Source organism: Castanea sativa, chromosome 8 (genome assembly GCF_040712315.1).
Source record: "Castanea sativa cultivar Marrone di Chiusa Pesio chromosome 8, ASM4071231v1".
NCBI lineage: Eukaryota > Viridiplantae > Streptophyta > Magnoliopsida > Fagales > Fagaceae > Castanea > Castanea sativa.
This window is the reverse complement of record NC_134020.1, coordinates 47,145,554-47,172,213: the sequence shown is the minus strand read 5'-3', so window position 1 is coordinate 47,172,213 and position 26,660 is coordinate 47,145,554. Positions and strand designations below refer to the sequence as shown.

Below are 26,660 nucleotides of genomic sequence, written 5' to 3'. Positions count from 1 at the left end.
CATGTTTCACATTAAAAATGACTTCGTTTTGGTTAAATACAAAATCAAAAGTTCAAAATCTCATTCATTTCTCCTTCTTACACTCTCATCATTCTCTCCCGATACCCTCTCACTCACAATAGGCATGACTAATGTGTATGGTACACTATTATGGACCTTATGGTTGTTGTCTGTTAAGCATTTTTGTGTTACATGTTATATTTGTTTAACATGTATAATTGTGTGTGGAACTTTTTGTTTACTGTCAATTTGTCTTGGATTTTTTTTTTGTGCTGTATATATTTGTATTACTTTTTTTGTTACTCAAGTTTTATGTTTCTTTGACACTTATTGTCATATTGTTGTGGTTATTAATAGTAAACTAATAATTAACCTTGACATCTTGAAAAATATACTATCCTAAAATCAGTCAAACTGCACTGCACATGTAATTACAAAATTGAGGTGCGGTGCAAACCGTATAGTGATGGTTTTTGTCAAACTGCACTACAAAGTGTTGTGCTAAAAATGACCAAAAATTGCACCGAACACCCCTATACTACCTAGATGCTAATAGATTTACGCCTCTTGCCATATGTATATGAGTTGAGAAATGATGAAAAAATAATAAGAAGTTCGCAAACAGTTATACACAAAGGGCAAGATTGATTTAAAAAAAGTTGAGCATAAAAAAAAAAGCTAGTGGTACAAATTTTTTTTTTTTTTTTTTTTGCAATTGTTAATACCATTATAATCTAGACCTTTTGTGTCAAGTGTGTATGAGAAGAAAAACTCTCTAGTTAAAGCCATTTGTCTAAAAACATCAAGGAGAAAAAGAAGAATAAACTGCCTATGAGGACACCTTACATAGGATTGGAGATCCCAAGAACTAAGTTCAAAGGGAAAAACAAATCATAGAATAGTTTGAATAATATGCACTTAATTTAGTTTTAAGTACAAGTACCCTTTGTCACTCCTTATGGTGTAAGTGTTGTATCTCGTAACATAATAAAGGATGAGTTTTTCTATTAAAATGAAAAAAAAAAAAAAAAACTGTTAATGTGGTCTATAGCTCTTATGAATGTGATCTTAGAGTTACAGGAGTATCCTTGATAGATTTACTTAAGTGAGCATGGAAATGAGGCTACTTCTTATGAAGTATGGCTAATTCTCTAAGTTTCTAATGAAAGCTGGGATCAAGCACAAGGCTGTAATGTGCAGGCTTAGAAGCTCGTGGCAAAGTACTAAAATATTATGTGCATGATGAAATGTCTTAATATTACTATTGGCTTTAAAATAACATTGTTGAAGCACTAAGTGAGGTTTCAAGAGTTTGACACTCATTATGCATATTATTCTATCTTGAGTCTTGACCTAGAAAATTTGCATATATATTTTACATACATTTTTGTAAAAGTAAGTGGAGGACTTTTGGAATATTTTTATAAAAATTATTATATGATCCGAATTAAATGGCCATTTAAGAGGAAAAAAGATCAGCTTTTTATTGATGGACTTTACGTTTTCTTTCCTATTCTTAAATTGAAATATAAATAGCAATTAACTAATTATAATCTTTTTTATATCAATTATGAGTTTTTTTTTTTTTTTTGAGGAACTGGTATCAATTATGAGTTGAACGTTGGCATTAGTGACTTTAAAATCTTTCCTTATCAAACATATTCTTGCCCAACGTTTTATGCTCTGTTTGGATTGGGGGAGAGTAGAGGGGAAGGAGGGGGAATGGTTTAATTTACCATGTTTGGATGTTTGTTTTATAACTGATTAATAGTTAATACTGGTTATATCTTAGAATTCGTTTCCACAAATAACAAGTTCTAATGTTCTATACATGAATAACGTTACTAATATTTATATGACTTTTTACTGTTGTGATTTGTGAGGATAGTCAGAGGCAGAGTGTATGCAGTTTTGGTGTTGGCGTGTGAATGTATTCTCTTATCTCATCTCCCTTCCCTTATAAATATGTGTGTGTGTGTGTGTGTGTGTGTGTGTTTCTCAAAAAAAAAAAAAAAAAAAGTCAGAGGCAGAGCAATCGAAAAGAGGAAAAACGGGAAGTCATTTATAAACTCATTTTAAAGAATTTTAAATGGAATAGATTCATTACAATATTATAACAGGATCCCATGCCCGGCCATAGGTGTTGAGAAGAGAGAGAAATATCAGTTTTTGTTACTAATTTTTCACGCAACATCAAATTGTTAAAATTCTTGCTCAGTCAATATTCTCTTCTTTAGAAATAATATTATTGTTGAGTGCTTCTTAAGTGGTGTAAGTTTGTAAGGATAATTAGTAATTTAATTGTATCATGGGGCGATACGCATAATTGCTAGTCTACTAGATGGTGTGTATTGTCTCAAGAGAACAACCTAGTCCGCATCTCAACTCCACCACCTCAAACTCATGAAATTGACAATATTTTATTTTTCTTGTTATAAGATATTATGATGCACACCAACTAGGTAATATCTTTTTTTATTTCTTCTCTAATTAGTGAAATATCACTGTCTAAATAATTATTCTATAAATCATGAGATGTAATTCCTATATTAATTTATGTTCTTAGTATTTATCCACCAAAAAAAAAAAAAAATTATGTTCTTAGTAACAACACTTTCTTCACTTGGCCACATGACAACTCTCTTTGTCCCCTGCAGAATTGGACTTTGGTTTTATTTTAGGAGTATTATTTTGAGAGACGAATTGGACTTTGGTTGAAGAACATTGCATGCGTAGTTTGTGCCATGTATATATTATATTATACATTTTAGAGTTCCCCTTCTGCTAATTAACAAAGCTAAGATTGTACTTTTGCTGAATGTTGTTCACTAAACTAGCTCTGCCTCATCAAAACTATTGTCCTGCCGTATTCTTTGCAGGAGTGAAGCAACCGTTATCCAAAAAATCATTCAAAGGATATCTCTAGAATTCGATCATAAATTCTCAATTGTTTTCGAGCACCTTGTTGGAATGGACTCCCGTGTGAAGGAATTATTGGATTTATGCACGCGTGAAGGGTTGGATTGTGTCCACTTTGTTGGGATTTGTGGGATGGGTGGAATTGGCAAAACAACTCTTGCTCGAGAAATTTATGGTAGAATTTATAGTGACTTTGAAGCTTGGTGCTTTCTTGAAAATGTTAAAGAAGATGCCAAAAGTAAAGGTTTAGTTTCTTTGCAAAAAATACTTCTTTCTAAGATCTTCATAGGAATTGAAATAATTATACATGATTTTTATGAAGGAATTAATGTCATAGGCACTAGACTACGCAATAAAAAAGTTCTTATTGTTCTTGATGATGTGAACAAAGAAAAACAACTAGAAGCATTAGCAGGGAATGGTGGTTGGTTTGGTCCAAGGAGTATAATCATTGTAACAAGTAGAGATAGACATCCGTTGAGAAGGCATGGAGTGGGACATATATATGAAGCTAAGGGGCTGAATGAAGATGAAGCTTTGAAGCTTTTTTGTTGGAAGGCTTTCAAGAAACCTCATCTTGAAGAAAATTATGTGGATTTGTCTATGGATTTTGTAAGATATGCTAACGGCCTTCCTTTAGCTCTGGAAGTTTTAGGTTCTTCATTGTTTGGTAGAAAACTTGATGCATGGAGAAGTGCTCGAGATAAACTAGAAGCAAAACCTAATAGAGGCATTATGGAAATACTTCAAATAAGTTTAGTTGGGCTAGAGGATACACAGAGAGAATTGTTTTTAGATATTGCATGTTTCTTTAAAGGAGAGAGTGTATATTGTGTAAGAGATACTTTAGAAAGTTTAGGTCACTATCCTGACTACGATATTTATGCTCTTATGGACAAACCTCTCATAACCATTGCATTAAATGGAACTTTGTCGATGCATGATTTGCTACAAGAAATGGGTCAAGACATTGTTCATTGTGAATCCCCTAAAGAGCCTGGTAAACGTAGTAGGTTATGGTGTTACGAGGATGTCTTGCATGTATTGAAAAATAATACTGTAAGTTGACAAGTCTAAACTTAAATTTTGAGAAGTATATATATTATTTCAAATTCTATCAAGATTTTTCCTAATTTTATTGTTCTTGGTTTCTAGGGAACAGAGTTTGTTGAAGGTTTTGTCCTAAAGATGCCTATGGATAAAAATGAACGCTTAAGTGTTGAAGTCTTCTCAAAGATGAAAAATTTGAGATTTCTTAAAATTGGTTGTAAGGAACCTCTACAAGGCTTTAATAGAGGTCATGTCCAACTTCCAAAAGGCCTAAGTTATCTTTCTAATGAGTTACGCGTAATAGATTGGCATGGATGTCCTTTAATATCCATGCCAACCAATTTCCAACCAATTAAACTTGTTGAGTTGAGAATGCATTGCAGTGGCATCAAAAAATTATGGAAAGGAATTATGGTAAGATTTTCACTTATGCTAATTTGTTTTTCCTTCGTTTTCATTAAGGCTTGAGTTTGTCTAATTATATATTGGTTTAAAACAGATTTTAAACGAGTTAAAACTCATTGACCTAAGTGACTCTCAAAAATTAATTGAGATCCCAGACCTTAGTGGAGCCTCAAATATTGAGAAATTAATTCTTCAAAATTGTACAAGACTATATAAGATTCATGCATCTGTTGGAGATCTCAAAAAGCTTATTCAATTGGATCTGAACGGTTGCAAAAACCTTTCAAGTCTTCCTAATACAATTTGTAATTTGATGTCTCTAAACACTCTCAATTTATGTGACTGCTCAAGACTTGTGAAATTGCCAGAGAACCTTAGAAATCTTGAAGGCCTAAAGGAGCTAAATGTGAGTGGAACTGCTATAGGGCTATCTTTGTCCTTCACTCCCTTAAAAAATCTCAAAAACCTATCTATTGGTGGATGTGCTTTTCCATTGTCTGAACCATCCAAAAAGTTCCTTAGTTTTCCTTTATTGCGAAGGAGACCAGATCCCATGGGCATGTTAACGCGTACTTTATCAAGCTTATCCTCTTTGACAGATCTTAATCTAAGTTATTGCAATCTTTAGACAGTCCCTGATGCTATTGGCTGCTGTTTGTCATCTTTAAATCATTTAAATGTAAGGGGAAATAAATTCGATTGCCTTCCTAAAAATATCATTCGATTATCAAATCTGGAGACTCTTTTTTTGAATGATTGCAAGGATCTACGATTACTGCCAGAGCTTCCATCAAATCTTTGGTATTTTGAGGCAGAAGGTTGTACCTCGCTGGAAACATTACCTTTTAGACTAGAAGATGTTTTTAGTCCCCCCCATCTCTATGTTATTAACAGCGTCAAATTGATCGAGAATCAAAGTTTCAGTGACATGTTCTCAACAATGCTGGTACGTTACATTCAGGTATCTCTCTCTCTCTCTCTCTTGTGAAGTTCTAAACATCTAGATTTGTGTGTTTTAGAGTCCTTATGATTTAAGTTACCAAAATTTTATCATGCCCGGAAGTGAAATTCTGAAATGGTTTAGCCATCAAAGTGAGGGGACTTCACTGAATCTACAAGGGCCTTCAGATTTTACGGGAATCATTGTGTGTGTTGTTTTTGTAATCCACCCCCATCTTTCAATTCCCGTACCTCCTTCGGAATTTTATAAAGTTACACAATGTATTCTTCTTTTCTGTTATGTCGATGGAACTCAAAGTTCAGAATACTTAAGGGTTGGTCTTTCTAAACAATTTGGTAAGATTGATTCATGTCACCTTTGGATAAAATATTTTCCTTTCAAAAGGAAAATGGGCAAGGAATTGAGTCAAATCGATGCTAATCGATTGAGTCAGATTGATCTTGAAATAAGACAATCGGGTCCAGGCTTGGTGGTGATGAAATAGGGAGCCCGTTTGGTATACGAGCAAGACATTGAAGATCTCAAAAGAAAGATACTTGGGTCCAGCATCACTCCTTATGAGGATAATTTAGACGATTCAGCAAAAGATACCAAAATTAAGCGAAGTCGTGATGACTTTGAAGGAGATGGGGCAGGACCTAGTGGAGAAGGTACCTCTAATGAAGTAGATGAGCCACAACCAAAGTGGATACATACAACACCCTAATCTAATTGAAAATTGGAATGGGAATTTATGCACACAAGGACATAGCGACTCTAATTGTGAGGAAGAGGAATCCCAGTGACAATGGTAGCATTGATGACTCTACAAGGTTCTATCTTTGATTTTTTGTAAGTCCTCATATTTCTCTCTCTTACTGATCTTGTTTGTTTGTAGTTGTATTTTTAATTATTTATTATTATTTAAAAATTCATTGGCTTTTGCTTGCATATCTTTTTCTTTTTAACCTATGACAAGGCCATATGAGTTTAAGTAATTGGGTTCGGTTAATGTACGCCCCTTATTTATTTAGTAATTCATTTTAGGAAATTTTTTTATAGAAATGAAAAAGTCAGTCACTTTTTCCATTTTTAATAAAAAGTGTCTTAAAATGTTTTAGGCGTAACTGCACTTTTAGTCCCTACATTTTGAGTTTTTCCATTTTAGTCCCTACATTTTGAGTTTTTTCATTTTAGTCCCTACATTTTAATTTTACCACTTTTAGTCCCTAATTCAATTAACGTGTTCCATTTTGGTTCTTTCCGTCAGTCAACCGACGGAAATTGTTGAGGTGGCAGCCGGAGGAATTAAAATTTTATAAAAAATGCCACCTCACCCTGACACGTCAGCATATAAATTTAAAAAATTAATTTATTAATTTTAACTAAATAATAAAAATAAAAACAGAATTAAAAACTAAAATCACATTAATTAACATTGTTCTTCAGATTGTTCAACTTGTTCTTGGTATTCTTCTCACATCAAACCCAGCAACCCAAAACTCAAACCCATCACAAGAACACAAACCCAACAACCCCAGAACTCAAACCCAGATCACTAGGACATAAATGAAAACAAGAAGAAAAAACCCAAATTCAACCCCTTAGAGATCATCAAACCCAGCATCATCAAACTCAACAACATCAAATCTACCACGAATTAAGATCATCGAATTCTTCATGTTCTTTCCCAAATTCTAACACAATCAACACCAAATTCTCAACAAATCAAACCCATAAACCTAGTTAATAAACCAACCTAGATTAAACCCAGATCAAGAAACCAATCACAACAAATCCAGAGCAACACAACAAACCCAAACCAACACAATCAAACCCAGATGGAGGCCGAGACAAAATAAAACGAAGACCGAGACAAAACTCGATTATGAACGGATAGAGGCCGAGACAAACGAAGACCGAGATGGAGGCTGAGACCCACGCCGAAATGGAGGCTGAGACCAGGACGAAGACCGAGATGGAGGCCAAGACCCACGTCGAGATGGAGGCCGAGACCAGGACGGAGGCTGAGATCTAGTTACATTCTCTCTAAACCACTGCCGGCTCCCTTCCTCTAGATCTGCTCCAAATCGCCGGCCCTATCTACTCCAAACAGCTGGCCCCCTTCCTCTAGATCTGCTCCGAACCTCATCTCATCTCATATCATCCTCATCTCATTCTCTCCCTCTCTCTCTCTCTCAAAACTCTTTTTTTTTTTTTTTTTGGTAGAGCTCTCATCAGATCATGATTTTAGAGAGAGTTACCTTAAAGACTTTTTTGAAAGGTTTTTTTTTTTTTTTTTTTTTTTTTTTTTTTTTTCTTTTCTTGAAAGGGAAAAAGTAAATACACTTAAAGTCAAAATGATCTAATGATAAATTTTTGTTTGGGTTGGTTGAGATTATAGAACACAGTTTGAGTTTGAGATGATTTTTTAAATTTTATGAATTTTAGTTTTTAATTCTGATTTTATTTTTATTATTTAGTTAAAATTAATAAATTAATTTTTTAAATTTATATGTTGACGTGTCAGGGTGACGTGATATTTTTTATAATATTTTAATTCCTCCGACGGCCACCTCAGCAATTTTCGTCGGTTGACTAACGAAAAGGACCAACATAGAACGCGTTAATTGGATTAGGGACTAAAAGTGGTAAAATTAAAATGTATGGACCAAAATGAAAAAATTCTAAAATGTAGGGACTAAAAGCGCATTTACGCCAATGTTTTACTAAAGTATGCCTTAAGAAGTTTTTAAAAATGGTTTATTAATGTGTAACATATGCTTAGTAAAACCCTAAGTAATTTGTGATTCCTCTTTCTGCTAGTTGCCTTATATTTGGGTACGAGGAAGTTTCTGGACTTCGTTGGAATGGAGAAACTGTGTCATACTCACATTGCTTGCCGACGGGAAAGCATGTACATCTATTGTATGGTAGTCATTTTTGTTCAATTGTGTTGGAGGGTAAATTCGGCACTCTCGTTTTTACTACAATTTTATTCTGATTTTTCAAACATCTATTGTGAACCTATCTGCTCTGTTCCTCCTGTTCTGTTGGTTGTGGCCATTCTATTAGGAATCTTCTCACTGTAGCATGATGGATATCTGTTTATCCATATTGTCCAGAGGGCAGCACTACTTTCCTGTACGTACAAGCGACATTCCATGAACATGATCAGCTTTATAATCCTCTAAGATCACCTTCAGCCATTGATGTACACATGGAATTGAGTCCGCTCTGATATTCGAGGGTGAAGCAAACCACAATGCCCTTGCAAATGGATATTTGGTAAATAAGTGGCCCAATGTTTCTTCTCCTCCTTCACACATTACACATCCAGAATTGACAGTAATTTTTCTTTTAACAAGTTCAGTCCTAATGGGGGAGCCCATTGTTGTGTAAAAGTCACCATCTTTCTCACTCTAAAGAATATTGTTTATTTGTAGCTTTATATTTATATTTTCTTCTTAAATTCATTGACATATGCTTGCATTTCTCTCCTTTTAATCAGTGACAAGGACCATTTTATTGGACTTAGTTGGTGAGGACAAATTGTCGCACTGCTAGCAGACACGAAGATAGGTGCAGCTGATTGTGTGCTCATCATTTTTGTTCAATTATGGGAGGGTAAAATCCACACTCATTTTAGTCTCTCCTTATAGTGTTTATTACAATTTTCCATGGGAGAATGCAATAGATGCTTGCAATCCCAGTGTCTACCTTGTGGGTAATTCTCAGATTATTATTATTTTTTGTTTTTTGGAATCAGTGCAGTCGCATTGATGTTTCAGTTGTATGCTACTTCCCACTTTTGATGGTGCTGAAGTGTGGGAGAGGTTTCTTATTCCCTCAAGAGCTTGAAGTGTTTGGGCAAACAATCATTGAGTGCTCTACTGATGAGCCTTCTCACAATATGGATTTCATCCATCAATCAGTAGCAAGTGATACTCCAAATGATAAGCAAAAGAGTGAAGCCGGTTGCTCCTATGAGGACCCATATCCTGGAAGGTTGAGAAGACTTCTTTATCCGGAGCAGATCATTAGAAATAACATCTATTTTGAGGACCAACACCCTCATAATCAACTCCACCAAAATGATTTAATGGTAATAAATGTGTGTATTTCCTATTAGAATACTATCAATCTCTCTCTCTCTCTCTCTCTCTCTCTCTCTCTCTCATTGGATTACATGCTTCTGTTTTACAGGACTTTGATTATTATATAATTCTCGTCAAATTCTAGAGTGATTTAACCATTTTAGTGGTGAGCCACCTCAAAACCTTGCCTTAAGAAACTTGCACCATCATGTACTACTCTGTAACCATACCTGTTTTAAACTGTAAAGAATATCATCAGCATGTCACCAATCCCGCTACAAAATACTTTTTTCCATCCCCCATAGATCTTATTAACTGTCTTGTTCGCTCTCTAAGCTTAAGGAGTTTCCTTTATCCCCAAATTTTTTTTTTTGAGAAATTTTAGTCATCCAAAAGGATCTTTCTCTTTGCAGATTTTCTTTTATCCAAGCCACCAAAATTGAGCCAGCTTGAGCAAAAACATTTCATTTATATCTCATGAATGTTGACTTGTTACAGCCCTCAACTTTCTTGAGCCCCACACATATTGAATTCCAAGCTACTTAGGACATGAGTTATCACTTCCAGTCCATAGCAATTTTCAAAATCGCTGCTGAATCATCTTAATGACTTTCTTAGGTAGTATGAAAATGTTAGATCAGTATACCTGTATGCTCTAAAGCACTTAAGGATAGAAATCTCAGCATCCAGCAAAGGAATATTTCTTAGTTCTCCAGGAATTGGTTCTTGCATCTCTGACTTTGTTTTCATTGTTTAATTTCATATATATGTCATTTTATTTAACAAGATGTAGTAATTCTGGCTTAGTCAATATGCATTTGGGTTTAGGTCAATCTAAACATGATATTTGTAATTAGATGTATGTCCATATTTAGACCCACATTTGTCTATTAACTTGTGTTATTTATTTTGGTTTTCCAAGGGGGGGGATTGAAGACATAGCTGTCATTGGTGTTACTAGTAATGATTATCATTGGATTGATTGGACGCAAGAAAGGCTTTGTCATTGATTTAAGAACTTCTATATCTGTAGTTTGTATACTTCTAATTTGTTGGATTGGACCTAGATAAGTGATATCACCACCTGATAATATTACAAAATTCAGTCCTAATGGGGGAGCCCCATTGTGTAAAAGTCACCATCTTTCTCACTCTAAAGAATATTGTTTATTTGTAGCTGTATATTTATATTTTCTTCTTAAATTCATTCGCATATGCTTGCATTTCTCTCTTTTTAATCAGTGACAAGGGCCATTTTATTGGACTTTGTTGGTGAGGACAAATTGTTGCACTGCTAGCAGACAAGAAGATAGGTGCAACTGATTGTGTGCTCATCATTTTTGTTCAATTATGGGAGGGTAAAATCCACACTCATTTTAGTCTCTCCATATAGTGTTTATTACAATTTTCCATGGGAGAATGCAATAGATGCTTGCAATCCCAGTGTCGTTGTAAAATCAAATGGAAAGAAGAAATTGCAAAAATCTGCACTCTTGTTGCTCTCGATGAGTATTACTAATTTCTTTCTGTAAAATATTTGTAGTTGAGGGATTATCTGCTATCAATTGAGGATTCATCTTTATTGAGGATTCGATTGCTAGAAATTGCCCAAGCTTGACAGTGCAGAATTGTGGGTTAGTCTTGTTAGTTCTAGCATGCTGATATGTAGAGTTTTCCTTGCGGGTTATTCTCAGATTTTTTTTTTTTTTGAATCAGTGCAGTCACATTGAGGTTCCAGTTGTATGCAACCTCCCACTTTTTTTGATGGTGCTGAATTGTGGGAAAGGTTTCTTATTCCCACAAGAGCTAGAAGAGTTTGGGCAAAGAATCATTAAGTGCTCTACTGAGCCTTCTCACAATATGGATTTCATCCATCAATCAGTAGCAAGTGATACTCCAAATGATAAGCAAAAGAGTGAAGCCGGTTGCTCCTATGGGGACCCATATCCTGGAAGGTTGAGAAGACTTTTTTATCCAGAGCAGATCATTAGAAATAACATCTGTTTTGAGGACCAACACCCTGATAATCAAGTCCACCAAAATGATTTACTGGTAATAAATGTGTGTATTTCCTATGAAAGTACTATCAATCTCTGTCTCTCACATTGGATTACATGCTTCTATTTTACAGGACTTTGATTTGCATATAATTCTTGTCAAATTCTGGAGTGGTTCAACAATTTTAGTGGTGAGCCACCTCAAAACTTTTCCTTAAGACACTTGCACCATCGTGTACTACTCTGTAACCAGACCTGGTGTAAAAAATATCATCAGCATGCCATCAATCCAGCTACAAAATAATTTTTTTCATCCCCCATAGATCTTATTAACTGTTTTGTTCACTCTCTAAGCTTAATTAGTTTCCTTTATCCCCCTTTTTTTTTTTTTGAGAAATTTTAGTTATCCAAAAGGATCTTCCTCTTAGCAGATTTTCTTTTATCCAAGCCACCAAAATTTAGCCAGCTTGAGCAAAAACATTTCATTTATATATCATGATTGTTGACTTGTTACAGTCCTCAACTCTCTTGAGCCCCACGCATATTGAATTCCAAGCTACTTAGGACATGAGTTGTCACTTACAGTCTATAGGAATTTTCAAAATCGCTGCTCAATCATCTTAATGACTTTCTTAGGTAGTATGAAGATGTTAGATAAGCATACCTGTATGCTCTAAAGTCTAAAGCACTTAGGATAGCAATTGCAGTCTCCAGCAAACGAATGTTTCTTAGTTCTCCACGAATTTTTTTATTGCATCTCAGACCTTGTTGTCAATGTTTGGTTTCATATATATGTCACTTTATTTAACAAGATGTAGTAATTCTGGCTTAGTCAATATGCATTTGGGTTTAGATCAATCTAAACATGATCTTTGTAATTAGATCTAAGTCCATTTTTAGACCTACTTTTGTCTATTAACTTGTGCTATTTCTTTTAGTTTTCCCAGAGGGGGGATTGAAGACGTAACAGTTATTGGTGTTACTAGCATGGACTGTCATTGGATCAATTGGACGCAAGAAAGGCTTTGTCATTAATTTAAGAACTTCTATATGTGTAGTTTGTATACTTTTAATTTGTTGGAATGGACCTAGATAAGTGATATCACCACCTGATTGTAATACAAAATGTCCTTCATTCGACGACAAAAGAATTTATTAGTTGAGCTAAGTCATTTTGTCGTCTTTGTTTTAACCTTTATAAGCTTCAAAGCATCGATGAGATGTGTTGTATATGTGTTTAGTAGGGAAATATTTAAAACTGTCTTTGTGACACTAATGTTAAAAGGACTATTAGAGTAAACTAGCCTCTGAGCACGCGCGTAAGACTCTTTTATTTGAGCACGCGCGTAAGACTCTTTTATTTTTTAGGTAAGGGAGTAATATAGATAAAAGAAAAAAGGAAGAGAGAGAGAGAGAGAGAGAGAGAGAGAGAGAGAGAGAGAACGAACGTGAGGTGAGCATATCTTTCTGGATAAGGATGTATAGTTTTTTTTTTTTTTTTCAACAAACCGCATGGGACATAATTAAAGAAGTTACTTGAGTTCAAATAGAATATTATCATTATTTGGATTTTGAACAAACCGAAAGGAAACCTGAGGGTGTTTAAAAATTAAAAAAAGAAAAGAAAAAGAAAAAGAAAACGTGGGATTGTGGGTTAGATTTTTAACTTTTGTTATGGATGTGTAGTAAGTGGCTAACTTTTAGGACTAAAAAACTAAATTTTTGGATTAAACAAAAATTGAGAAATGTTATTAAATTTTTTTTTATAAAAAGAACAACAATACCAAAAGAAACACTACACATCCATAACAAAAATTAAAAATAGTTTAAATTTCAAATATATCAACAACATCAACATCCTTTAAAACTGAGAAAAAGGTACGAAACATTTTTTATGAAGTAGTAAATTAATACTTATGGAAAAATTTAAATTGAATTTGACATAGAATTATACAAATGATAAATATAGTTTCTATTATAAAAGAAATTTTTTTACAACAATTTCTTAGATAACAACCACTTTATGTGAGGTTTAATACATATAATAATTCTTGTAAAGTCTTTCACCCGAACTTATCTAATATTCCATTCCAATGACTCCCCAATGCAATCCAAAAAATTTGTGCGTACGTGAACCTGAGAGAGATAAAAGAATTAGTATTAAACCAAGTATTTAAAAAACAATTTAATCAACAAACCAAAGTTAGAATTTAACTCTATCATGGACTCTTTAAAATCTAATCACGGACTCTTTAAAATCTAATCACCACATCATCAACTATTTAAATGAATAACTAAATAAAAAAAATAAAATTTAACGCCAAAAACATATACAATGATGATAAAAAAAATTAAAAAAAAAATTCTTAAAAAGAAAAAAAATACGTAGAAGGAAAAAAAAAGTGAGGAAATAGAAGATAAAGATTTAACTCTATCATGGACTTTTTAAAATCTAATCAAATTCAAAATTCAAAATTACATTTAAAAAAAAGAAAAAAAAAAGAGTTAACGTGATACATGCATAAAATTAAAAAAAAAAAAAAAAGAACTCAAAGAAATTCATTCATAAACCAAAGAAAAGAAAACAAACAGGAACTTGTAAAAGATAGAACCTAAAAATTTGTTGGTTGAACGCTTCTTTTGTAGCATAAGGCACCCTGTTTTTGGATTACAATACCTACAACATAAAATGACAATTCATTAAGAAGTACAGTGGTAGAGTATATGAAGGAACCATTCATTTCAAAATTACATTTTAAAAAGAAAAAAAAAAAGTTAACGTGATACATATAAAAAAAATAAAATAAAAAAAAAGTAAAGCTCAAAGAAAGTTAACATAAACCAAAGAAAAGCAAACAAAGAGGAACTTGCAAAATATAGAACCTGGAAATTCGTTGGAGCCTTTGACAATAAAGTCTTTAATCTGAAGAAAAAGAAAGGAGGATGTAAAGCTAAACTAAATGTTTTCAATCTGAAGAAGAATGAGAGATAGAAAGTGAGATAGAAACTGCAAAGCGTACGTGAATTTGTGGATTTTAAAGTGTAGGAGTTTTAATTTACATATTTACCCTCGTTAGTTGAAAACTTGTAAGTGGATATGATGAAGGTACTTTAGGCATCCAAAATGTAGAATCCAAACAGGAAAAGCCCCTTAAATAGTAGTATAGATATTTTGCGTGGATTAATTAGTGTTTAACATAAATGGGTTCAAGTCAAATGAGCCAACTTGCTTTGACACAATTAATAAATAGGTCAATTTAATGTTAATCTACTTAACACACAATCAATTTGAAATGATTTAGTTTCTCAAAAAAAAAAAAAAAAAAAACTTGAAATGATTTAATTCATTTTTCGTGTTAAAATGGGCTATTGTACTTTGTCACAAATTGATTTAATCCATAGAAACAAACCTCATCATTATCCAACATATATTTAAAAAATTTTAAATGAGCAATTAAGTGTGAGTTTGGATTGCATTAAAAATTGTCTGCGTTTGGCATTTAGAGTTTTCAATTGTAGGACTCATAGCTACAATGGGTCCCACAGCAACTATGCATACGGCAGATTAGGCAATTTTTTGGGTTCCACATGACACTATTTATATTTAGAAATTATTTAGCTACAGTATTTTCAGCAATAAATTTTCAGTTTTCAGCAATAAACAGTATCCAAATAGACACTAAGTAATGAAAAGAAAATTAATAGGGTTATATTGAAATTTTCTTCTATAAAAACCTAAAGTCCCTTACTTTTTTTTTTTTTTACCAGAAATAAATTAAAAATATCATTCAAATTGCTAACCACAGTGAAAATGTGAGTGCATGAATCTGGATCGACAGCTGGTATTCAAGTTGGCAAATGGCAATGCGTGTGTACTTATTACAGCGACAGTTGCAAATTGCAATGCATGTTGGTGTTGTAGACAGTTTTTGTTTTGCGCACACAACACAGTGGGGTCCATTTGGGATTATGATCTTGGTGGGACCGGGTCTTTTAGAGGATATTATATGTTATTATTAAGAGTTTTTCCTTTTAGAGACATTTTGGTCTTTGAGATATTTGTTTGGAGAGCACGTGGCAAAGGCGTGTGTGGGTCCTGACGAAAGGATTGAAATTGAAAGTCGGAAAATATGAAAAAGACACTGTACTTTCAGTCTTCTTTTTTAACAAAAAATTATACAATATAAATACTAATATATCTTGAAATATTTATTCCAAATAGATATTTATGTCTTAGATTAATAATATAAGTATTCTTTTAAGTATTAATAATTTTTAAATTTTATTATTATTATTTTATATTAATGAATAAAAATATTATCACAATTTGAATTTTGATCTTCTCTTTTTTTGTTGTTGATTATTTTAGTGATTTGATTTTTTTTTTAATATTGGATTTAAACATTAAATATATTGTGTACATTTAGTATGTATGCATCGTGCTAATAAGGGCAAAGCAAGTACAATTCCTTAAGTGCAGTATATTAAATTTTTTAATTAAATTAAAAAACATAGTGTATCGGCCAATGAAATATAAATAATATTGTCTTTTTCAAAGGACAATTATATTCGACGATGCTATGTGTTTCAATTTGATGGGAGAAATTAAGGCATGTTGCTCTAAAGAATGACACCTAAGTTTTACCTTTATTCAAAAATAAATATGGTAGTGACACCTAAGTTTTACATTGCCACTTTTTTTTTTTTTCTTTTCCTTCTATTTCAGCTCCACGATTTTTTTTGAAATGATACGTCTACAACATTTTCACAATATTTTTACAACAAATCATAAATGGCAAGTTGTTACTTATTGTTATTATTGGGGCAAAAAAGTTATCTTAGTGTTAGGTTCAAATTTGAACCAATAACAACTAACCACCTGTAATTTGTTGTGAAAAATGTTGTGGACGTAGCATTTTTTTTCCCCTCCATTTTTGGCAACTTGGTTGCCACAATTCTTTTTTTTTTTTTTTTTTTCTCCCATTTTCGGCAATGCCATTGCCACAATTGGTTTTCCATTTTAGCATTTTGGGCACTTCACGGGCAGGCAGGGCAGGACAAAAATTTCGGTAATCTCATTACCGAAATTCAATTTTCTCTCTCCCTTGACACATTCTACTTTTTCTTGCAATTTCGGCAATACTGTTGCCGAAATTCAGTCTCTCTCTTCATTTTGCCAAATAACTTTGAACAATACCTATAACAATAATAAACTTTATTTTTGATGATGCCGAAAATATCACCAGTGAGTTGCAAGCGCTCCTCACACGAAAGCAACACCTGCAAAAAGAAAACGAAGAACCTAGAAGAGAGCACCGGTGTGGTGTCGGCCGAATACCCTCCGAAGGTCAAGTTAGAATCTTGTTCCTTTAACCCTAGAGTGCTAGAGTTAAGAATATTATGCGTACCTTCATACCTAGGGTTTCTGAGGTATTTATATTGAGTAGAATTACCTTTCTTTAAGGATACAACTTCCTTCTCAAGTTCCTTTCCATATAGGAGTCTTCCCAAACGTGTGTCGCAAGAGGTCTAAGCGTATACGTTTGCGTGGGGATAAAGCAAAGGCTTATCTGAAATATATCAAACGACATGCCACGTGGCATCCATAATTAATTTATACAAGACGGACATTCAGCAACACCCAACCGTCATAGCTGGGTCAATGATAGTGTCGATCCGTCCTCAACGTCTCCGTCTATTTACCATTTTTATCCCCTTCAGTTGCCCCCTTCAGTCCTTGGATCCGTCCTTACAACCTGACGGATCAAGAGAAGACATCATTTGTAACGAGTCAAGGGCTCTTTTGCTACAAGGTGATGCCATTCGGGCTTAAGAATGCAGGCGCCACGTACCAACGATTAATGAACAAGATGTTCGAGCACCAGATTGGCCGGAACGTCCAAGTCTACGTAGATGACATGTTGGTAAAAAGCGTAAAGGCGTCGGATCATCTGAGGGACCTCCAGGAGACTTTCGACACTCTTCGAACGTACAAAATGAAGCTGAACCCAAGCAAATGCGCATTCGGAGTAACTGCTGGAAAGTTCTTAGGGTTCATGGTGTCCCAGCGGGGCATTGAGGTCAACCCCGAGAAAGTGAAAGCAATTATGGATCTATCTCCTCCAAGGACGGTGAAAGAAGTGCAAAGCCTGACGGGAAGGATAGCAGCCTTAAATAGGTTCGTATCAAGAGCAACCGACAAGTGTCTCCCTTTCTTTAGAACGCTAAGGAAATCTTTTGAGTGGACGGACGAATGCCAAAGGGCATTTGAAGAGTTGAAGGCATATCTGTCTGCCCCGCCATTACTTAGCCCGTCTACGCCGGGGGAGGAATTATTCCTATATCTTGCTGTCTCATCGGCAGCGGTAAGTGCGGCTCTCATTAGAGAAGAAAGGAAGGTACAGAAGCCCGTCTACTTTGTAAGCCGGGCGCTACGAGGCGCAGAGGAAAGGTACCCACGGATGGAGAAACTCGCTTTCGCGCTTGTAACTGCGGCCCGAAAACTGAAACCGTATTTTCAAGCACACGCAATAATAGTCCTGACGGATCAACCTCTGCGGAGAGCAATGAACAATCCTGAAGCCGCTGGACGGATGGCCTTGTGGGCAATCGAGCTGAGCGAGTACGATATCCAATACCGGCCACGAACAGCTGTGAAAGGACAAATATTGGCGGACTTTATTGCGGAGTTCACTACACATGAGGAGCAGGGGGCAGCAAAGGAGCCCACATGGAGAATTCACACAGACGGATCCTCCAATAAGCATGCGGGAGGAGTCGGAGTTGTACTCCATACCCCAGAAGGAGATAAGATTGAATGTATGATCCGTCTGGAGTTCCCTACTACGAATAATGAAGCGGAGTATGAGGCCCTGATGGCGGGATTGGAGCTTGCAATAGCGGCTGGGGCCAGGAAGGCAGTGGTATACTCCGATTCCCAAATCGTAGCTAGCCAGGTTAATGGGAGTTACGATTGCAGGAATGAACGAATGAGAAAGTACCTCGGAGAAGTGAAGGGTCGAACAAATGACCTCCAATTCACAATAACTCAAATCCCGAGAGAAGAGAACCAAGAAGCGGATCGACTTGCAAAGGCTGCTTCGGCCGAACCTATGGTTATCCCAGAACAGGTATTATCCTTTGTCCAATATTCGTCGTTGCTAGATAACGTTCAGGTGCAGGAGTTAACCACTGAAGACGATTGGACGATTCCAATTGTGACATACCTCAAGGACGGGAAGCTTCCAGACGGGAAGGAAGAAGCTAGGAAACTGAAGGTTAGAGCTGCCCGATTCATACTAATCAAAGGCACCCTCTACAAAAGAGGATTCTCCCGACCGTATCTAAGATGCCTAGGCCATGACGAAGCAGATTATGTAATGAGGGAAGTTCATGAAGGGATTTGTGGAAACCACTCAGGATCGAGGTCTCTGGTACACAAGCTACTCAGAGCTGGGTATTATTGGCCGACAATGCAGAAGGATGCCCATATTTACGTGAGAGCCTGCGATAAATGTCAACGGTTCGGAAATCTTATTAGGCAGCCAACAGAGGAACTCACACCCATGACGGCCCCATGGCCGTTCGCACAATGGGGATTAGACATCATGGGCCCATTTCCAATGGCAGCAAGACAACTGAAGTTCTTGGTAGTAGGAATCGACTACTTCACCAAGTGGGTGGAAGCAGAAGCTCTTGCTACTATCACGGAGAAAAATATTCGCAACTTTGTATGGAGAAATATTATCTGCCGATATGGGATTCCGAGAGTACTCGTGTCGGACAACGGGAAGCAATTCGACAACGATGCGTTCCGAGACTTTTGTTCTCAGCTAGGAATCAAGAATCACTACTCGTCGCCCGCTCATCCACAGGCTAACGGACAAGTTGAAGTCACGAACCGGTCCTTATTAAAGATCATCAAGACCCGGCTCGAGGGGGCAAAGGGCATATGGCCGGACGAGTTATCAAGTGTCTTATGGGCGTACAGAACGACGGCAAGAACGCCAACGGGAGAAACACCGTTTCGATTGGCGTTTGGTGCTGAAGCCCTCATACCGGCAGAAGTAGGTTTGACGAGCTACCGCGTGGAAAGCTATGACGAGAATGAGAATGCTGAATCATTACGTCTAGAGCTTGACCTTGTTGACGAAGTCAGGGCAACGGCGGCTCAAAGACTGGCACGGTACCAGGACATGATGGCAAAACACTACAACTCTAAGGTTCGGCACCGGGACTTCAAAGTTGGAGATCTAGTGTTACGAAAAGTGCTTGGCGCTACGAAAGATGCATCCCTGGGAAAGCTGGGTCCCAACTGGGAAGGCCCGTACCGAATCATTTCATGGCACAGGAAGGGAACGTACTACTTGGAGACATTAGACGGAAGGAAGTTAAGCCATCCCTGGAACACGGAGCACCTGAAGAAGTACTACCAATAAGTGCAGCAGTCACAATACCAACTGCCTTACTTTCCAGTTTAATTTTAGATAGTTATGGCCTTTACTTTTTAGAGCTCAGTTTTTTTCTTTTTCATAAACAATTTGGTTTATTGAACTTATGAGAGGAATTTTTTTTTAAAAAAAAAAAAAAAAAAAAAAAAAATGCATGCTGATGAAAATCTACAAGTCTAGGAATGAACGGTCTACAAGTCCACATAGTGGACGGATCACCCAAAGGGTGAAAAACCTACAAGTCCACATAGTGGACGGATCACCCAAAGGGTGAAGAACCTACAAGTCCACATAGTGGACGGATCACCCAAAGGGTGAAGAACCTACAAAGTCCACATAGTGGACGGATCACCCAAAGGGTGAAAAACCTACAAGTCCACATAGTGGACGGATCACCCAAGGGGTGAAAAACCTACAAGTCCACATAGTGGACGGATCACCCGAAGGGTGAAGAACCTACAAGTCCACATAGTGGACGGATCACCCAAGGGGTGAAGAACCTACAAGTCCACATAGTGGACGGATCACCCAAAGGGTGAAGAACCTACAAGTCCACATAGTGGACGGATCACCCAAAGGGTGAAGAACCTACAAGTCCACATAGTGGACGGATCACCCAAGGGGTGAAGAACCTACAAGTCCATATAGTGGACGGATCACCCATATTACAACTCCATAAAATAAGGCAGACCACAAAAAGATTAGAAAATCTAGTTCATAAAGTGGACGGTTAGTTAAAATGGACGGGTTATCTGGATATACGACAGATAATAAGCAAGCAACATGCCATTTAAGGTTTGATAAGTCAAGTTTAAAAATTACAAATGACGGTTCAAACAAAAAGTTCACTAAACGGTAATAAATTTTTACAAAAGGAAAAGTGTTCTATTCGTTCTTCGGAGATGAGTTCCCGTCCAATGGACCGTCGTCTTGCTGAGCAGGAGGTTGAACTTCACCTTCATCGGCTGGAGCAGTGACGGCCAACACTTCATCTGTACTCTCTGACTGGACGGATTGCGCGATTGTTTGCCCTTGAGCATCAATGTTGATGTGAGATAAGTCCAACTCAGGGTACGACGACTTAACCTGACGGATAGCGTCGTCGAACCCGTCTGCAAAGGAGTTTCCGAGCTCCGTTATAAGATTCTCAGAATCACGGTATTCTTGGACGGCTATCTCCTTGGCATTGTCAAGCTTCGACATCGTCTCCGTCAGCTGCTTATCTTTATTATTCAAAAGTTCACGTAGATGCCCATTCTCTTTCTCCACTTCGCCTCTAACTTGCTCCGAGCACTTGAGCTTTCTGTCCATATTAATCTTATAGGTCTTCAGCTCATGTAACTCCTCCTCCATCGTCTTGTTTTTCTGTCTCAGACGGTCCATGGATGTCTCGTGGTTAAGGCAACGGCCAAAAAGCCCCTTCATCATCACCATAGCCTGGAAACAAAAGAAGAACGATGTCAAGATAATGACGGGCGTAAAGTAACTTAGCAACAATAGTAGACGGATCCAAAATTACCTGAGCAAGGGTGAAGAGTCCTGTTTCACCCATCGCTTCCGTCGAGTGGTTTCCAAGGTCTGCGTAGTCGTCAGCAGTCAGCATGGACGACATCTTCTCGAGAGCATAGCTCGAGTCTTCTCGGAAGAGGACGGGTGGTTTCTCCCCTGAAGGTGTTGGACCCTTCATTAAACCTTTGCCTTTCCCGTGTTTGACGGGAGTTTTCTCAGCTTGTAAGGCCACGACGGGTTCAACGGTAGTCCTTTGTTTCTTCGGAGGACGGTCCGCCTTCTCATGTTGGATTCGTTTTGACGGTACCGTATGGGTCGTCCCCTTTGCTTGACCCCCGTCCTGTTTTTTCTTTGCTGCTTGCTGTTTAATAAGGGCTCTCCTCCTGGCGGCGTCCATTTCTGCAAATCAAAGACGGATGAGAGAGGAAAGGTAAAGTAAAGCAAAAGAAAAAAAAAAAAATGAAAGACGGGTATAGTTTTGACGAACTTACGTTTTCGAACTCTGTTATCGTATTGACGGGCAGCGGATGATGGTTCGGGTCCGTCACAATACCAATTCAGAGTATCAAGCGTGACGAGTTGAGCCCAAGTTCTTTCCTGCAGTTTTGTCTTGTTAAAAATTCTCTCCAAAAAACTCCACTGCTCCAAGTCAACCTGAGGACGGTCCCGAGCTGCAATAAAGGACGGTTAGACTTAGAAAATAAATTAAATTGACTTTAAAGATTGGACGGAAGCAAAAAGGGGTACACATACCCGACGGAGGCATTATGCCCCATGTTGTGTCGACGGGCATGTTAGATACATCTCCTGGACGGCACATCCATTCGTCCCCTTCTAAAAAGAAGTAACGACTCTTCCAGTCTCTATTCGAGTCCGAGTGTCACCGACGAGCCTCGATAAGGGACTTCTAGCTACAAAGCTATACATCCCCTTGGACTTGACGATCTCTGTTGGACGGTAACAATGGAAAAATTCTTCCACCGTCAACCTTCGGGCACCTTCAGACATCGCCCCATACAAAACCTCAACCCCAATGAACACTCTCCAGGCATTTGGGGAGATTTGGGTGACGGACAGTCCAAGGTATTGAAGAAGTCGACGGTGAAGAGAACTCAAGGGAAATCTGAGCCCCGCCTTTAAAGCTTGCTCGTAGATCCCAACACCGTCTACCCCCTTGTAGTAGCATTTCTCGGACTTGTTGGGAAGACGTAGACGGATGTTGTCTGGTATTTGGTACTTTGTCCTAAGTGTGTTGAGTTGAGATTCAGTCATGGACGATCTAAAATCGTTTACCGTCCAGAGAGGCAGCATGACGAACTCCCTAAGGCCATCTGGGCCAATTACTGATTGGACGGGAGGATCCACACCGTCCAAGCTACTACTGGACGATTCTGAACTCTCCGTCTCTAGACCACCATCAAGGGAAGAAGAGGTACTTGACGGATCCCTCTCTTCACTTGAAGTATCAGGATCTTTTGGATATGACGGAAACTTTTCATCGTAGCCCGCCCCCTCGCGGACAAACGACTGGTTACTTGACGCACTAGACATTACCTACATTTATGACGGTATAACCTAAGACACCGACGGTTCTAAAGAAAGTGCATATACTTAAAACAATGAAATTCAAAGAAAGACGGAGAAAGGTTTGGAATACATACCGGATTTGCTGAACGACAGGAAGGCACTGTAGTTGTGACGGTTGCGCTCTGCTCACAAGTTTTTGACAAGAAGAAGAAATGAAGGGAGGAATATCTGGCCTTTTATAGAGCAAAGGGCACGGAATACGAAGCGACGCCTCAGATTTGGGAAATAGCCAATCCACGAGGGCCACGTGCTCTTCGTCAGAAATACAGGCCACGTGTCATCCGTCGTGGTATACTAAGCCCGTTCCCATCTGATACATTGTATACAGTCATTCCATGGATCCGTCAGGTTGTAAGGACGGATCCAAGGACTGAAGGGGGCAACTGAAGGGGATAAAAATGGTAAATAGACGGAGACGTTGAGGACGGATCGACACTATCATTGACCCAGCTATGACGGTTGGGTGTTCTTTGAATGTCCGTCTTGTATAAATTAATTATGGATGCCACGTGGCATGTCGTTTGATATATTTCAGATAAGCCTTTGCTTTATCCCCACGCAAACGTATACGCTTAGACCTCTTGCGACACACGTTTGGGAAGACTCCTATATGGAAAGGAACTTGAGAAGGAAGTTGTATCCTTAAAGAAAGGTAATTCTACTCAATATAAATACCTCAGAAACCCTAGGTATGAAGGTACGCATAATATTCTTAACTCTAGCACTCTAGGGTTAAAGGAACAAGATTCTAACTTGACCTTCGGAGGGTATTCGGCCGACACCACACCGGTGCTCTCTTCTAGGTTCTTCGTTTTCTTTTTGCAGGTGTTGCTTTCGTGTGAGGAGCGCTTGCAACTCACTGGTGATATTTTCGGCATCATCAATTTTTTACCATTTTTAGCCAAAAGACTCATATATTTAGTATATTTCACAAGTCTGTTCGAATTGTAAAGTGTTAAAAGTAGTCACTCTCAAAGTAATAAGAGAGCAAAGAAAGAGTTTCGAAGGATGGACTTTTCAATCAAACGCATGCGTAACTATGTACGTGTGTATTTACATTTGTGATTGATTTTCATTTATTGCAACTTGGCTGTTGGCACTATATATAGTTCGGCCCCTCTAAGATATAATATTGGCACCACCGACTTTGGTGCTGTTACAGAGCAAGTGGGTGTGTTGCAAGTTGCAAGTTGCAACTTGCAAGTTGCAACTTGAAGTTCTGTGCTATATCTTGTATAGAAAGGAAGAATGGGAGTCAATTTTTGTTACTGCATTCTTCTTCCTCCTTTAGGATCAGACTTCACAGAGAAAGATGGATTTCTTGAGCTCTATAATATTTATTTCCCTCATTTGGATCACTGTTCAAGTCTTCCATATAATTTCAAGAAGCAAAGCAATTCCCAAAATGCTTCCACCAGGTCCAAAACCTTTTCCAGTAATTGGAAACCTCTTAGACCTTGGTGAGAAACCTCACAAATCCCTATCTAACCTTGCCAAGGTTCATGGCCCTATAATGAAACTGAAACTAGGCCAAGTAACCACAATAGTCATTTCTTCAGCAACCATGGCCAAAGAAGTCCTTCAAACACATGACCAACTCTTGTCCAACAGATGGGTGCCAGATGCTTTTCATGCCTGCAGACACCATGAGTTTAGCTTGCCATTGATACCCGTCTCAACCCGATGGAGAAGCCTTCGTAGAATATGCATAGAACAATTATTCTCCAACAAGATGCTAGATACAAACCAAGCTATCCGCAACAAGAAAGTGCAAGAACTCCTTGTTGATACTCAACAAAGCAGCCTAACAAGTGAGGCAGTAGATATTGGCAGAGCAGCTTTCAAGACTACGGCTAACATGTTATCAAACACAATCTATTCGATGGATATGGTGGAGTCCAAATCTGACCAAGCTAAAGAGTTGAAGGAGCTGGTGTGGAATATCATGAAAGATGCAGGGAAACCAAACTTGGCAGACTATTTTCCTGTGCTTAAGAAGATTGACCCTCAAGGCTTACGGCGAAGTGTAGCTATGAAATTTGGAAGGTTGTTAGACCTCTTTGACCACATCATTACCCAAAGGCTGAAGTTGAGAGAAGTGTCTAGTTCTAACACGAACAATGATATGTTAGATACCCTTCTCAACATCAGTGAAGAAAAAAGTGAGGAGATGGACAAAACTAAGATAGAGCGTCTATTGCTAGTTAGTATTTTTACTCTAATCTTTGTCTTGGATTTTTTTTGTTTCAGATTAAGATATTGGGGTAAGTGGTAGTTTGATTAAATGGTATCAGAGTAAGTAAAAATCCCACAAGTTGGTCCCCACTAAAACGTTGGGATAACTGGATAAGTATTAGTTTATTTCTTTCATAATTAGTCCTATTGTTTATGATCTACAAAAAGAAACTCTAACTTAATGTCGTTATGAATTAGGACCTATTTGGTGCTGGCACGGAAACAACATCAGCCACAGTGGAATGGGCAATGGCAGAGCTACTCCACAATCCAGAGGCATTGTCAAGAGCCAAAGCAGAGCTGGAGCAAGTCATTGGCAAAGGCAACCAAGTTAAGGAATCAGATATCCCTCAGTTACCTTACTTACAAGCAATAGTCAAAGAAACATTGAGGTTGCACCCACCAGTTCCTTTCTTACTCCCCAGGAGAGCTGGAGCAGATGTAGAAATCAATGGCTACATTATCCCAAAAGGTGCACAAGTGCTAGTGAATGTATGGGCTATAGGCCGAGACCCAAGCTCTTGGGACAATGCAAAATCGTTTATGCCAGAGAGGTTCTTGGGGTTGGAAATTGATGTCAAAGGAAGGAACTTCGAGCTTCTACCATTTGGTGGTGGAAGAAGAACATGCCCTGGTTTGCTATTGGCTGCGAGAATGTTACACTTGATGTTGGGTTCACTTATCCAGGACTTTGATTGGAGACTTGAGGATGGGGTTAAACCTGAGGATTTGAACATGGAAGATAAGTTTGGCATAACCTTACAGAAAGCTCATCCTCTAAGAGCTGTCCCTACTCCAGTTTAAATACAGTTAAAAAATTTCTTTGGTTGCAGCTGAAAACTGGCCCCTATTATCCAATTCAGGTTGTGACATCAGTGGAGGAAAAGTGTTGTAGGCTTGTAGCTTAAATTAGTAAATTACTACTGGCCCCTCTAATTTCCAATGTTTATTTCTAGGGGTGACTATATTTTTTTTTTGAGGAAAATTCTAGGGGTGACTATGATTTGCTGTCTTTGTTATCTTTGTAATTTCATAATTTTGTTGGATCCAAATAATATACATACATAGCTTGTCAATGGTAACCCATAATAATAGTTGGTACTTGTAACATAACAATAAATCTAGGGTTTAATGTGAAAATAATTTTCCAATAATAATTTATCAACTTAATAAATTGTGACAATAACCTAAATACATTTCCATACGGTCCATTAAATATGATCCAATTTTATTGTGACAATGGCACTCATAGCCTAAGCTCCACAAATGTCACCTCCATAATCTTCTTCTTGTTCTCTTTTAACGGGTCAAACCATAATGAAAAGTAGTAAAGTAAATAAATAAATATTTTTAACTAACTCATGTGTGACTTCTCAAAAAAAAAATTATTAGAATAAAAATTCAACCTTAACTGTAGCCTTTGTGGCACGCACTCGTTAACAAGATTCATATTTAAATACACAAACTTACT

General features: G+C 37.3%; 3 protein-coding genes across 15 annotated transcripts in view; 2 read left to right on the top strand and 1 right to left on the bottom strand.

Annotated features, from left to right (window-relative positions):
• Positions 1-12,708, top strand: part of LOC142608367 (TMV resistance protein N-like) — a 39,402-nt gene extending 26,694 nt beyond the window's left edge. The window contains exons 1-7 of one of the 13 annotated variants that reach the window (XR_012839470.1): positions 8,280-8,602; positions 8,826-8,941; positions 9,084-9,419; positions 10,955-11,045; positions 11,128-11,463; positions 11,543-11,599; positions 12,347-12,708. The gene's annotated coding sequence lies outside the window, so the exon portion shown is untranslated. Of the gene's footprint in view, positions 8,603-8,825; positions 8,942-9,083; positions 9,420-10,009; positions 10,030-10,356; positions 10,770-10,954; positions 11,055-11,127; positions 11,464-11,542; positions 11,600-12,346 lie in introns of those variants that run through there. The other 12 variants (XR_012839477.1, XR_012839474.1, XR_012839478.1 and 9 more) reach the window with 12 other exon arrangements.
• An 8,035-nt stretch (positions 12,709-20,743) lies between these two features.
• Positions 20,744-22,160, bottom strand: LOC142606444 (uncharacterized). Its single transcript, XM_075777793.1, has 4 exons — positions 22,121-22,160; positions 21,859-22,038; positions 21,378-21,766; positions 20,744-21,295 (listed from the first exon to the last, which is right to left on the bottom strand). Exons 1-4 carry the CDS (start codon positions 22,158-22,160, stop codon positions 20,744-20,746), a joined length of 1,161 nt encoding a protein of 386 aa, XP_075633908.1.
• A 1,928-nt stretch (positions 22,161-24,088) lies between these two features.
• On the top strand, positions 24,089-26,271 carry LOC142608242 (geraniol 8-hydroxylase-like). Its single transcript, XM_075779982.1, has 2 exons — positions 24,089-25,157; positions 25,388-26,271. Exons 1-2 carry the CDS (start codon positions 24,267-24,269, stop codon positions 25,991-25,993), a joined length of 1,497 nt encoding a protein of 498 aa, XP_075636097.1. The 5' UTR covers positions 24,089-24,266; the 3' UTR covers positions 25,994-26,271.
• Positions 26,272-26,660: the final 389 nt, after the last annotated feature.

What these genes read in the sequence shown, in the direction of transcription:
- LOC142606444 (XM_075777793.1), bottom strand. Translation starts at nt 22,160, where the DNA reads ATGCCCGTCGACACAACATGGGGCATAATGCCTCCGTCGG. An exon ending in CGATAACAGAGTTCGAAAAC is followed by an intron (nt 21,767 to 21,858) that starts GTAAGTTCGTCA and finishes TTTGATTTGCAG; the next exon opens with AAATGGACGCCGCCAGGAGG. An exon ending in GACTCTTCACCCTTGCTCAG is followed by an intron (nt 21,296 to 21,377) that starts GTAATTTTGGAT and finishes TTTTGTTTCCAG; the next exon opens with GCTATGGTGATGATGAAGGG.
- LOC142608242 (XM_075779982.1), top strand. Translation starts at nt 24,267, where the DNA reads ATGGATTTCTTGAGCTCTATAATATTTATTTCCCTCATTTGGATCACT. An exon ending in AGATAGAGCGTCTATTGCTA is followed by an intron (nt 25,158 to 25,387) that starts GTTAGTATTTTT and finishes GTTATGAATTAG; the next exon opens with GACCTATTTGGTGCTGGCAC.